A 12,771-nucleotide genomic window follows, 5' to 3' on the forward strand; every position below is an offset into this window, starting at 1 on the left:
TATATATATATATAAAATGGATCACCAGGTGGCATAGTAGTTAAGAGCAGTGGACTCCCACATGATCGCGGGTCGAGTCCCAAACCCGATGGCTTGCTTTCTCACTTTCTCTTTAGCTTTCTCTCTCTTTCACTCTGTCCCTCTCTGGTCAAATTAAAATAAATAAATACTTCCTCTTTTCCAGCTGGAACCATGGAGGGAGTTCAAGAGAAGAAAAAGAAGGCTCCTGCTGTAGCAGAAACCAAGAAAAAGCCTCCTGCTGTGGAAGAAGCCACTAAGAAAAAGGTTACTGCTGGGCTAGAAACCCCAAGAAAAAGTGAAGGAATTTTGCAGAGCTAAAGATCAAGGACCTGAGAAAAAAGTTTGCTCAAAAGATGTTTTGAAAAGCAAGGAGGAAGCTTACCTATGAAAAAGCTAAGCACATCATAAGGAATATAGACAGATGTACAGAACTGAGATTTGCATGGCCAGGATGGCAAGAAAAGCTGGCAATTTCTATGTATCCGCAGAATCCAAATTGATGTTTGTTATCAGGATCAGAGGTATCAACAGAGTGAGCCCAAAGGTTCTAAAGGTGTTACAGCTGCTTTGCCTTCACAAGATCTTCAATGGCACCTTTGTTAAGCTCAACAACGCCTCAATTAACATGTTGAGAATTGTGGAACCATATATTGCATGGGGATACTGGAACCTGAAGTCTGTAAATGAACTGATCTACAAACGTGGTTATGGTAAAATCAATAAGAAGTGAATTGCTTTGACAGATAACTCTTTGATTGCTCAATATCTTGGTAAATTTGGCATCATCTGCATGGAAGACCTGATTCATGAAATCTATACTGTTGGAAAACACTTCAAAGAAGCAAATAACTTCCTGTGGCCCTTCACATTATCTTCTCCATGAGGGACCAGCAGTTAGCGTAATGGCTATGTCGCTGGAATCCTACATAGCCGACTGTGGTTCGAGTCCTGGAACCAGTGGCTTAAATTCATTGCTGGGCGCGTGTGCATGCATGCCCAAGATCCCGAGAGGAGAATGAAGGAGAAGGGATTGTGGTGTGACTATACCCTCTAGGAAGTGATTTCTCACTTTCTGTCTCTCTGTCTCTCTCTGTCTTTCTGGCGAGTACATGTGCCCTACAGCAAAAACCTCTCCAAAAAAAGAAAAAAATTATCTTCTCCATGAGGTGGAATGAAGAAAAATACCACCCATTTTGTAGAAGGTAGAGATGCTGGCAACAGGGAAGATCAGATCAACAGACTTATTAGAAGGATGAACTAAGGTATCCACCATGATTATTTTTGTAATCTGGTTGGTAAATACACAGTGGCTGTTTTTAAACTGCAAAAAATAAAATAAATTAAATAAAATAAATAAAATAAAATATTTTAAAAATTAAAAATTAAAAAAAATTTCAAAAAGAAATTATAAAAATTATAAGAAAAAGCATATGAGAATATTTTTTAATTAAGGCCTTCTACAAAGTAGAGTAAAATAAAGGCCTTTTAAGTAAGAAACAAAATTAAGAAACTATAAAAAAATATGTTCAAGTACATAAAAATAAACATTTTCCTCCAGGAAAATATGAACATGAAGTCTAAAAGACAATTGGGAGAAATACTTAACAATTCATACTACAAATTAATTTCCTTAATGTACAACTCCCTGAGAAGAAAAGACAACCAGGGGCTGGCAAGTGGCGTAGTGGTTAAAGGTGCTGGACTCCCACATGGCCGACCACGGTTCAAGTCTCAGACATGGTGGCTTACTTTCTCACTTCCTCTCTCTCTCTGTCTCTCTCTGATCAAACTGAAAAATAATAATGATATTAATAATAAATAAAGTTAAATAAAATAATTCTTTTTAAAAAATGCATGCTGGGTGTGCTGTGCATGCCCAAAATCTTAAAAAAAAAAAAAATAAACAACCAACCAATTTTTTTAAATGAGCCAAAGGGCCTGCCCTGTAAGCATAGTGATTAAGGGAGCCAGATACCAAAGGGCTGACTATAGTTCAAATCTCAGCTTCAGCAGCTTAAAAAACATGCCAGGCATATAAGCATGAGTGCCCCAAATCTCAGCAGGATAGAGAAATGGAGATGGGCTTGTAATGTGACTGCACTCCATTCAGGGATGTTTTCTCCTTCTCTCTGACAATTGAAAAATTATTATTATTATTATTATTATTATTTGTCATTCTCTGACAATTAAATAATAATCATTTTTATTTTTTAATTAAATTATTGTTTTTCATTAAGTTTTTGCCATACAGTATGTGCACTTGCTGGACAGAAACAGAGCTCTCTGTCTCTCTCTAAGGGAAAGTGAGAAAGCACCCTCCCCCCCCAGAGAGATGATCATGCCTCAATCCCTTCTCCTCCATTATTTTTTCAAGATTTTGGGCAGGCATTCACACACACACTCCTGCCATGACTTTCAAACCACAAGATCCGATACCCAAACCTTGGTCAGACATGTGGGAATCCAGTACTTTAACCACCATGCCAACTGCTGGCCTCAATAAAATTTTTTTAAAGAGTAAAAATGACCAAAGGATAGAAAATACCTTTAAAATTATGAAAAGAGGTTCAACTTTCATCTAAAAAAGAAAACTGAGTTACTATTTGTCATCCACCAAAATGGCAAAGATCAAAAAAGTCTGATAACACAGTAGGAGGACAACTGTATAGAAAAATAGATTACTAGTTAAACTATAAACAAGTGCCACCTCAACTAATAATACTTTGACAGTATTAAAATGTAAAAGGATAGGGGCTGGCAGTGGTGTGATGGTAAAACGATGGATTCTCACATGGCCAACAGTGGTTCGAGTCCCAGACCTGGCAGCTTGCTTTCTCACTTTCCCTTTGTCTCTCTGTCTCTGTCTCTCTCTGTGCATCTCTCTCTCATCAAATTAAAAAATGAATGGGGAAACAGCAGTTAGCGTAATGGCTATGTCGCTGGACTCCCATGTAGTCGACAGCGGTTCGAATCCCGGACCCGGTGGCTTAAAACTCATGCCAGGTGTGTGTGCGTGCGTGCCCAAGATCCCGAGAGGAGAATGGAGGAGAAGGGACTGCGGCGTGACCATCCCCCCTGGGGGGTGATTTCTCGCTTTCTGTCTCCAATGTCTCTGTCTGGCGAGCGCACGCACCCTATAGTGAAAATCTCTCCAAAAAAAAAAAATTAAAAAAATGAGTAACAAATAAAAATTAATAAATTCTTTAAAAAGCTGTAAAAAGATAAATATGCCACCTCTAGAAATGTGTAAGACCAATACACTCATACCTATGATTTACAGATTTCAAACTAATTTTTTAAATATTTTATTTAACTTAGGGACCAGCAGTTAGCGTAATGGCTACGTCACTGGACTCCCATGTAGTCGACAGCGGTTCGAATCCCGGACCCGGTGGCTTAAAACTCATGCCAGGTGTGTGTGCGTGCGTGCCCAAGATCCCGAGAGGAGAATGGAGGAGAAGGGACTGCGGCGTGGCCATCCCCCCTTGGGGGGTAATTTCTCGCTTTCTGTCTCTCTGTCTCTCTCTGTCTTTCTGGCGAGCGCACGCGGCCTATAGCAAAAACCTCTCAAAAAAATATTTTATTTAACTTCATTTATTATTATTTTAATTTGACCAGAGAGAGAGAGACAACAAGAGAAAGGGAAAATGGGGGACACAAACCACTGTCAGCCATGTGGGAATCCAGTGCCTTTAACCACCATGCCACCTACCGGCCCCTCAAACAACTATCAATTTGAGAAGAGGGATTCAAACCAGACCAGACTGTGTTCATTACCATGCTGCTATGCATACATATTTGTATCGTGCAGTAAAAAGGCTAGAAGTATGCACAATAAAATGGCAACACTAGGTTATCTCTGGATGTGGGAATGGAGTTAGAGAAGCATGATCAAGAGGCTTCTAATGGATACATGTTTAATGGATATTTTTTTCAGTTTGTTCCCAGAGCCCAGGGCTTTCTAGTACCTGTATTAACTGAGATGCCTTCACCTGCCAGCTCAGCCTCAGCAGGCATGGAACTACTAGCTGGGGCACCCCTGCCTCTGTCCTTGTCCTCATGGTCACTGTCTTCATCTTCACTGCTGCTGTAGTAGTACTGTAGTTTCTCCCCCAACAACTTGTCATCCAGAGTCGTCATGGTGCCTGGGAAAGAGCAATATATCAGATTCTGCTGGTTTGAGCACCACAGAAAATGAATCTGAAACACAGGCGTCTGTCTCACTTGTGCTGAGATCCTATAATTTATAGTACCCTCAAAATGATATTTTTTTCCATAAACAGAATATTAACAAATCCCCAAACATAACCAGGTATGCAAGAGTTTATCATGCTCCTCTTATATAAAGTAAAACTGAATCTGAGATTTTAAGTTTTGTTTTGTTTTGACCAAACTTTGCAGCAAATGCTTGGAGCTGGAACCAGATCCCAGGAATACCTGACTCTTTGCAAGAATCTGAGGGGTGAGTTGCTGTATTCTGAATAGTGTACACTTGAATTATTTAGTGGAATCTACTGAATTGGTGGGGGGGTTTTTTATACTTACTTTTAGTTCTCCTACCAACTAAGACTGCTGGGTGGCTGAAAAATTGGGTAAGAATCGTTAGAAAAATTCCCAAAAGAAATGTCAAAAGTATGATGCTGAGTCACTATCTAAGGCAATCAGTTGTCTGTTCCTGGTCTCCTGTCAGTCACCACACTTAGGGCTTGTAAGAATGGTCTCTGAAGCCCTACCAGTTCTTACAGGTTAAAAGGCAGATCCTTACTAACATTTTAACAATGTTCAAATGTTTAAAGGATCATGGTTAAGGCCAAGCATCTGCATGAGAAGCAGCCAAGGACACATTTGGGGAAAGATTCAGTTTAGCATCCCACAATCCAGCTTGAGGATCCAGCAGGAACGACAAAGAAAACCTCTAGTATTCCTTTCTCTATGCATCCAACATTAATGACTCATCACTAGGCCTGGTAAACTCACTACATGCCCCTATGGGGCAGAGAGCTTCTGAAAGGACTGACCTACAACTACTAGCCTTCATCCCCAATGGCCTGCACAATGTGCTAACCCCATACTCGGGAGGCTGACATCTGTGAATTCAAGCAGTCAGATAGGACGGAGGGTGCAAAAGAGGCAGGGCTAGAAAGGTACAAGTATCAAGGAAGGGCAGAACTAAACTTAAAGGACTTGACAGTGCGAGGGAGGACGAAAAAGGGCGCACAGAGACAGAGCTGAGGGAAAACCCGAGAGTACGCCTTGGGTGGTCCGAAGCAGGGCTGGTGTGAGGGTAATGGGACGAGGAGGTGGGACCAAGGAGCCACACACCTGAGCGGGAGCAGCTAAGGGACGCACTGGAGGTGGGGCCAGCAAAAAGAAGGAGGAGGCAGGGTCAAGGGACAAAAATGCGTGAGAAGACCGGGCTGACACAAAGGAGCACGTGATGCGGAGCCAATCCAAGGACGCGGGCGAGGAGGCGAGCCCGACGTAAGGGAGCGAGAAGAGGCGAGGCCGACGCGGGAGAGCGTATGATGAGGTGCGGCTGACACAGGCGAGCGCGCGAGGAGGCGAGGCCGACGTAAGGGCGCAGGCGAGGAGGCGAGGCCGACGCAGGGAAGCGTGAGGAGGCGGGGTCCACGCAAGAGAACGTCAGAGGAGGCGGGGCCTGCGTGGGGGCGCGGGCTACGAGGTGAGGCGAACACGGGAGCGCGCGTGAGGAGGTGTGGTGAGCCAAGGGGCGCGCAAAGGAGGAGGGGCCGCCGAAAGGGGCGGAAGGGGCAGGGGAAAGGAGGGGAAGGTGCAGGCGGGCCCACCGACTGGGCGGCGGAGGGACGCACGAATCCTTTAGGAGAGCCGAGGTGGGAATAACAGAGGAGGGTAGAGAAGTCGTGGAGACATGGTCGAGAGGGCAGGAGGACAGGCAGTTTTACCCAAGCTCGCCAACCACCCTCTCGCCTATAGTCCCGCCGCCTGCCTCCGGCTGACCCCATGCAGTTACCCAGCCTAGTTTGGTCCGGATCCTTTTGGACCAGCAGCTCCGGACACTGGGAGGGAGCGCTTACTTCGAGGAAGAAGAGTGACCCGGCACCCTAAGTGCTAAAGAGAATAGCCGCTCAAGGCCTGACTGCGCGGGCCAATGGGAGGCCTTCCTGCGTCACGGCGGATACACGCTGCCCAATTGGGAAGCGCTTCTCTCTGTGGCCGAGGAAGTTGATGCTACTGGTCCTACCTTGGGACAAAATACCTCAACAATATTAATACGCTTCTATTTGTTTTGTTGTTACTTTAATTTATACGATGAAATTTAATCAGCTTTAAGCAATAAGAAAAACTTGTTTACTCCCTTCTTAAATTTCCAAAGCCATTTCAATTTTTTTAAGAGAAATTTTTGCCTTAGGGCATGTGTACTTGTGGGAGAGACAGTGAGGGGGAAACCCATGGCCATGCCGCAATACCTTTTCCAGGGATCTTGGGCACCTACCACACCCTGGGCGTGAGTTTCAAGCCCCTGGGTTGGGACTCAAACTGCAGTCGGCCATGTGGGGCTCTAGCAACATACTTGCTATGCCATCTGCTGGGGAGTGTTGTACTCACACGAAAGTGGGAGAGAGACAGGAAGGTCCTGTTCTGCTACTCCTATCCCCTTTTTCAGCCTGTGGGATCCTGGGCATTTACACTGGAGCCAGCTGTTATCTTATGGGATCCAGCCTCTCTGGAGCAATTCTGCTGAGCCACAGAGTAGGTCCTGTACTATTGTATTTTTTGAAACAGTTTTTGGTGGGTTTTTGTTTTTTTGTAAAAAAAAAAAAAACAACTTTAATATTTCACTATTCTTCAATCAATAATATCTTCCAGGCCAGCAGGTAGCATAGAGGTTAAGGCATTGTACTCCCACAGGGACAACCGTGATTTGAGACCCAGACCTAATGGCTTGAGGTTCCTGTGCTTGTATACACAGGAAATCCCAAGAGCAGAAGGGAGGAGAGGGGATTGCTGCATGGCCATTTCCCCCAGCAGATGATTTCGCACTTTCCCTCTCTTTCAGAGGGATATCCTTCTGTCTGTCTCCTCTCTGTAAAGCACACGTATCCTATTTTAAAAAAAGAAAAAGAAAATCATGCCTGGACACGTGTGCATACTCAGAAAACCCCAAGAGGAAAATAGAGAAGAGTTTGCAGTTTGGTCATCACCCATGAGGGTGATGTCTCACTTTCCATCTCTGTCTCCTTCTCTTTCTGGTAAGCATACAAGCCCTATAGAAAAACTAATAATTATTTTCCATCATTTACATATTCATTAGATGTGTATATTGACAGAATCTCTGTTAAATATTCAGAGCAATCATGGCGTCCTTGTGAACAATATCTTACCCACTAATGTAAAAAAGAGAAATTAACTGGGACCAGCAGATGACATAATGGTTACGTCGCTGGATTCCCACATAGTTGACTGCAGTTTGAGTCCTGGATCAACACTGGGCACATGTGCATGCATACTCTAAGTCCCAAGAGGAGAATGGAAGGGAAGGGATTGCAGAGATGCCATGCCTGCCTGGGGTGGGGGGTGATTTTTCACTTTCTGTTTCTGTCAAAAGTATCTCTCTTAAATTTTTTTTTCTAATTACAATAACTTAATATGAAAAAGAAATACTACTCAAGGCCAGCAGGTGATGTGGCTAGACTTTCACATAGCCAACTGTAGTTTGAGTCCTAGACCTGGTGGCTTACTTTCTCACTTTCCCTTTCTCTCTCTCTCTGCTTTCTCTCTGATGACTATAACAAGTTAAATAAATTAATTAATTGATTAAATAAATGGGGGCTGGCAAGTGAGGTGGTGGTTAAGGGCTCTGGACTCCAACATGGCTGACTGTGGTTCAAGTCTCAGACCTGGTGGCCTGCCTTCTCACATTCTGTCTCTGTCCCTCTTTGTTCAAATTTAAATAAATAAATAAATAAATAAATAAATAAATTGAAATGTAATAATTCTTTAAAATAAATAATTATTTAAATCCTAAGAGAAAAAGAAATCACTATCAATAAAAAGAATTTATAGTATTATTTATTTACTCTCTTTATAAAATATGGGCTTTTCAGGGGGCAAGAGACGTTTTCCCCAGGAAAATTCTTATTCAGGGAATAAAAGAATAAAAAACGTGAATGTGATTGAGATCCAAACAGGTCTTTGCAGTAAAAGTGAAGAGTGGATCCGTAGCAAGTCTTTGCTGGACTACTAGATTTTCTTTTCAAGTGGATATCTTCGGATGTGGACACAGCAAATAACCATCTCATCATTTCTAATGACCTAAGAAATGTTCATTGTGGATATTTCAAACGGAATAGGGAAGAGCATTCTGAGAAATCCAACTATGAATTATGGGTTTTGGGCTCCCCTCAATTCACTTCTGGCCACCATTACTTATACAGGAACTTGAGAACAAGCAAAGGATGGGATTAGTGTTTGCAAAGAATCTGTTAGTTGCCAAGACACAGTTCCAGTGTTTTCAGAACTTGGCTTCTAGGTTGTGTGTTTGAGAAATGGAAAACTTCTTTATAAGCAATATGCCTAGATATTCAGTCAGCAAGCTGGAGCCTGAGGAGACCCAATGGTATAGTTCCAGTCTGAAGCTGAATACAAAGATAAGAAATGACCAATGTCCCTGTTGGAAGACAGTCAAGCAGACAAAGAGACTCTCTCTTACTAAGTCTTTGTGGTTCTATTCAGGCCTTCATTGATTTTTTTTTTTCCAGAAATATTTTTGGTATAGAGTGGATGCACTCGCCAGAGACAGGGACAGAAAGCAAGAAATCATCCCCCCGGGGGGATGGCCATGCCACAGTCCCTTCTCCATTTTCCTCTCGGGGTTTTGGACATGAACACACATGTACCCTGCATAAGTTGTTTTTGTCTTTGTTTTTGTTTTAAAAGAGAGACGTTTGCTATAAAGCATGTGCACTGTTGGAGAGACAGAAAGACAAAGTGAGAAATCATGCCCCAGGGGACTGGCCACACCACAATCCCTTCTCCATTCTCTCAGGATTTTGGGCAAGCGCATACATGTGCTTAGTGTGAGTTTTAAGCCGCAAATCTGGGACTCAACCATGGTCAACTATGTGGGAGTCCAGCAACATAACCATTATGCCATCTGCTGCCCCCTCCGCCCCGCAACCCCCACGTGAGTCTCCAGGTCTGAGACTGAAACTGGAGTTGACTAAGTGGGAGTCCACTGATGTAACTATTTCATCATCCCAAGCCTTCATTGATTAAATAAGGCCTACCCACATTAGGGAGGGCAATCTGCTTTAGTCTGATAAAAATGTTAATCTCTTCCTCACAGATACAAAATAATGTTTGATTAAATATCTGGGTACTCCATGTCCCAGTCAAGTTGACACAAAATTAACCATCATACCCATTGTCAAGTCAAAATGAATACCTAAAGGAGTAGATTTGACTCTGATGGCAGTTCTTTTCTTTCTTCTTTTTTTTTTTTTTTTTTTGGAGAGGTTTTCGCTATAGGGCGTGTGCACTTGCCAGACAGACAGAGAGAGACATAGAGACAGAAAGCGAGAAATCATCCCCCAGGGGGATGGTCATGCCGCAATCCCTTCTCCATTCTCCTCTCGGGATCTTAGGCACGCATGCACACGCGCCTGGTGTGAGTTCTAAGCCACAGGGTCCGGGACGCGAACCGCGGTCAACTACGTGGGAGTCCAGCGACATAGCCATTACACTAACTGCTGGTTCCCTCTTTCTTCTTTTTTTTTGTGGTTAGCAGGTAGTGGTTAAGGTGCTGGACTCCCACATGGTCAATTACCATTCAAATTCCAGATCCAGAGGCTTGAAACTCATGCCAGGCATGTGTGTATGCATGCCCAAAATTCTGAGAGGAGAATGGAGGACAAGGATTGCAATGTGGCCATCTCACATGAGGGTCGATTTCTTTCTTTCTCACTGTCTCTGTGTCTCCAGTGAGCACACACACCCTATAGCAAAAATCTCATACATACACACACATACACACACACACACACACACACACATATATATTTAATTTTACTTATTTATTTTTTTTTTTTTTTTGTAGAGAGTTTTTTGCTATAGGGCAGGGGGCAGGTGCTTGCTGGAGAGATAGAGACAGACAGACAGAAAGCAAGAAATCGCTCCCCACGGAGGATGGCCACGCTGCAAATCCATTCTCCTCTTGGGATTTTGGATATGCATGCACACACGCTTGGTGTGTGTGTTTTAAGTCACTGGGTCCAGGACTCGAACCATGGTCAACTACTTGGGAGTCCGGTGAAACCATTATGCCATCTGCTGATCCCTAGATGATTATTTTTTTAATTTGCTCCAGAGCATATGTGCTCACCAGAGAGAGAAAGTGAGAAAGCAAGCCACCAAGTCCAGGACTCAAACTGTGGTCAGCCATCTGGGAATTTAGGTCCTTCACCACCCTGCCCCCTGCTGACCTCTGGACTTGTTGTCTTTTTGATGCAGAAACATGGGTGGGTTGTTGGATTTAGGGAATGTCAGTGTGGCAAATATTTAGCTCTCTGAATATTAAACAGTAGAAGCAAAAAGTATGTACACAAATATTTTGAGAAAAATCTGAAATTATTTTCTACGTAATTTTTATGTGAATTTCTGAGAGGACAACTCTTTTTGTAAGTATTTTTAAAAAAATTTTTTGGAGAGATTTTTGCTATAGGGCACTTGCGCTCACCAGGAAGACAGAAACAGAGAGACAGAAAGTGAGAAATCACCCCCCAAGGGGATGGCCATGCGCAGTCCCTTCTCCATTCTCTTCTTGGGATCTTGGGCACGCACACACACATGCCCAGTGTGAGTTTAAGCCACCAGGTCCAGGACTTGAACTGCAGTTGACTATATGAGAGTGCAGTGACATAGCCATTACACCAACATCTGGTCCCAATTTTTAAAATTTTTTTAAAGAATTATTTTATTGGAGAGCATTACGTGGCATGGTAGTTAAAGTGCTGGACACTCCCACATGGCAGACCACAGTTCGAGTCCTGGACCTGGTGGCTTGCTTTCTCACTTTCTTTCTTTCTTTCTCTGGTCAAATTAAAATAAATGAATGAATAAAATTAAATAATTTTTTAAAAATAATTATTTTATTTAACTTTATTTATTCAATTTGACCAAAGAGGGACAGAGTGAGAGAGAGAGAGAGAGAGGAAGTGAGAAAGCAAGCCACGAGGTCCAGGACTCAAACCGCGGTCAGCCTTGTGGGAGTCCAGCACCCTTAACCACCGTGCCACCTCCAGGCCCCTTGAACAACTCTTACAGAACAATGCTAGCCATCATATTTTGTTTTGTTCTGTTTTTAATGATTGCTTATTTTATCTTTTTTGAATATGTTTGTCCATTGAAAAATGTATTAGAGGACCAGCAAATCATGTAATGGTTACATAGCTGGAGTCCCACATGGTTGACCACGGTTTAAGTCCTGGATCTGGAGGTTTCAAACTCATGCCAGGCACGTGTGCATGTGTACCCAAGATCCTGAGAGGAGAATGGAGAGGGGATTGTGGCATGGCCATTACCCCTGGGAGGTGATTTCTTGCTTTCTATCTCTCTCTCTCTCTATCTCCCTGTCTTTCCAATGAGCACATGCCCTATAGCAAAATTCTCCCTAAAATTAATTAATTAATTAATTAATTAATTAAAAATGTATTGGGCCAGCCCCATAGAGCAGTGGTAAGCCCTGTGCATCTGGCTGACTATAGTTCAAATCCTGGCCCCAGTGACTTGAAAAACACACTGGTTTATTTGTGTGTGTAACCCAAATCCTGACAGATTGGAGAAATGTTGGAAAAAGGAGGTGGTGTGACCATGCCCTACTGAGGAATGGTGCACACTATCTCTAGCAGGTACCATCTAGCAACTAAAAGAAAAAAAGATATTGAAAATACGAATGAGATATCATTACATACATATTAGAATGGCCAAAACTGGGCTAGCAGGTGATGTGGAGGTTAAGGTGGCTGTATGCAAAAGTTTTAATAAAACCCAAGTGGAGGAACCAGAGTTCAAGTCCTGGACCCAGTGGCTTAAAACTCATGCCATGTACATGTGTGTGCATGCCCCAAATCATGAGAGGAGAACGGAGAAGAAAGGACTGTGGCATGGCCATTGCCCTGGTGGGGTGATTTCTCACTTTTTTTCTTTCTCTCTCTTGCAAGCGCACATGCCCTATAGCAAACAATTTATTAAAAGGGGCCAGCAGGTGGCGTGGTGGCTGGATTCTCATATGGCTGACTGCAGTTCAAGTCCCAGACCTAGCAGCTTGCTTTTTCGCTTTCTCTCTCTCTCTGTCTTGCTCTGGTCAAATTAAAAATAACGATAATGATAAATAAAATAAAGGCTAGCAGATGACGTGGTGGTTAAAGGCACTAGACTCCCACATGGCCGACCGCAGTTTGAGTCCCCGATCTGGTCAAATTAAAAAATAAATGGAATTAAATAATTTTTTTGGGGGGGGAAGGTTTTTGCTATAGGGCACATGCATTCACCAGAAAGAGACAGACAGAAAATGAGAAATCACCCACCCTGGGGGGGGAAAAAGCCATGCTGCATCCCTTCTCCTCCATTCTCCTCTTGGGATCTTGGGCCCACACACACAACACGCATCCAGTGTGAGTTTAAGCCACTAGGTCTGGGACTCAAACCACAGTCGACCATATGGGAGTCCAGCAACATAGCCATTATGCCAACTGCTGGCCCCAGTAAACA

The 12,771-nt window shown here is 43.2% G+C and overlaps 1 protein-coding gene across 5 annotated transcripts in view; it reads right to left on the reverse strand.

Annotated features, from left to right (window-relative positions):
- PDCL (phosducin like) overlaps window positions 1-6,229 on the reverse strand; it is a 16,492-nt gene extending 10,263 nt beyond the window's left edge. For 2 of the 5 annotated variants that reach the window (XM_027775584.1, XM_014591476.2), the window contains exons 1-2: window positions 4,567-4,601; window positions 3,990-4,166 (exon numbers count right to left, since the gene is read on the reverse strand). In XM_027775584.1, coding sequence (XP_027631385.1) covers window positions 3,990-4,161 — 172 coding nt within the window. In that variant the 5' untranslated portion in view covers window positions 4,162-4,166; window positions 4,567-4,601. Of the gene's footprint in view, window positions 1-3,989; window positions 4,167-4,566; window positions 4,602-5,039; window positions 5,061-5,343; window positions 5,685-6,013 lie in introns of those variants that run through there. The other 3 variants (XM_027775585.1, XM_027775587.1, XM_027775588.1) reach the window with 3 other exon arrangements.
- Window positions 6,230-12,771: the final 6,542 nt, after the last annotated feature.

This window comes from Tupaia chinensis, unplaced genomic scaffold (genome assembly GCF_000334495.1).
Source record: "Tupaia chinensis unplaced genomic scaffold, TupChi_1.0 Scaffold000575_1, whole genome shotgun sequence".
Lineage (NCBI taxonomy): Eukaryota > Metazoa > Chordata > Mammalia > Scandentia > Tupaiidae > Tupaia > Tupaia belangeri.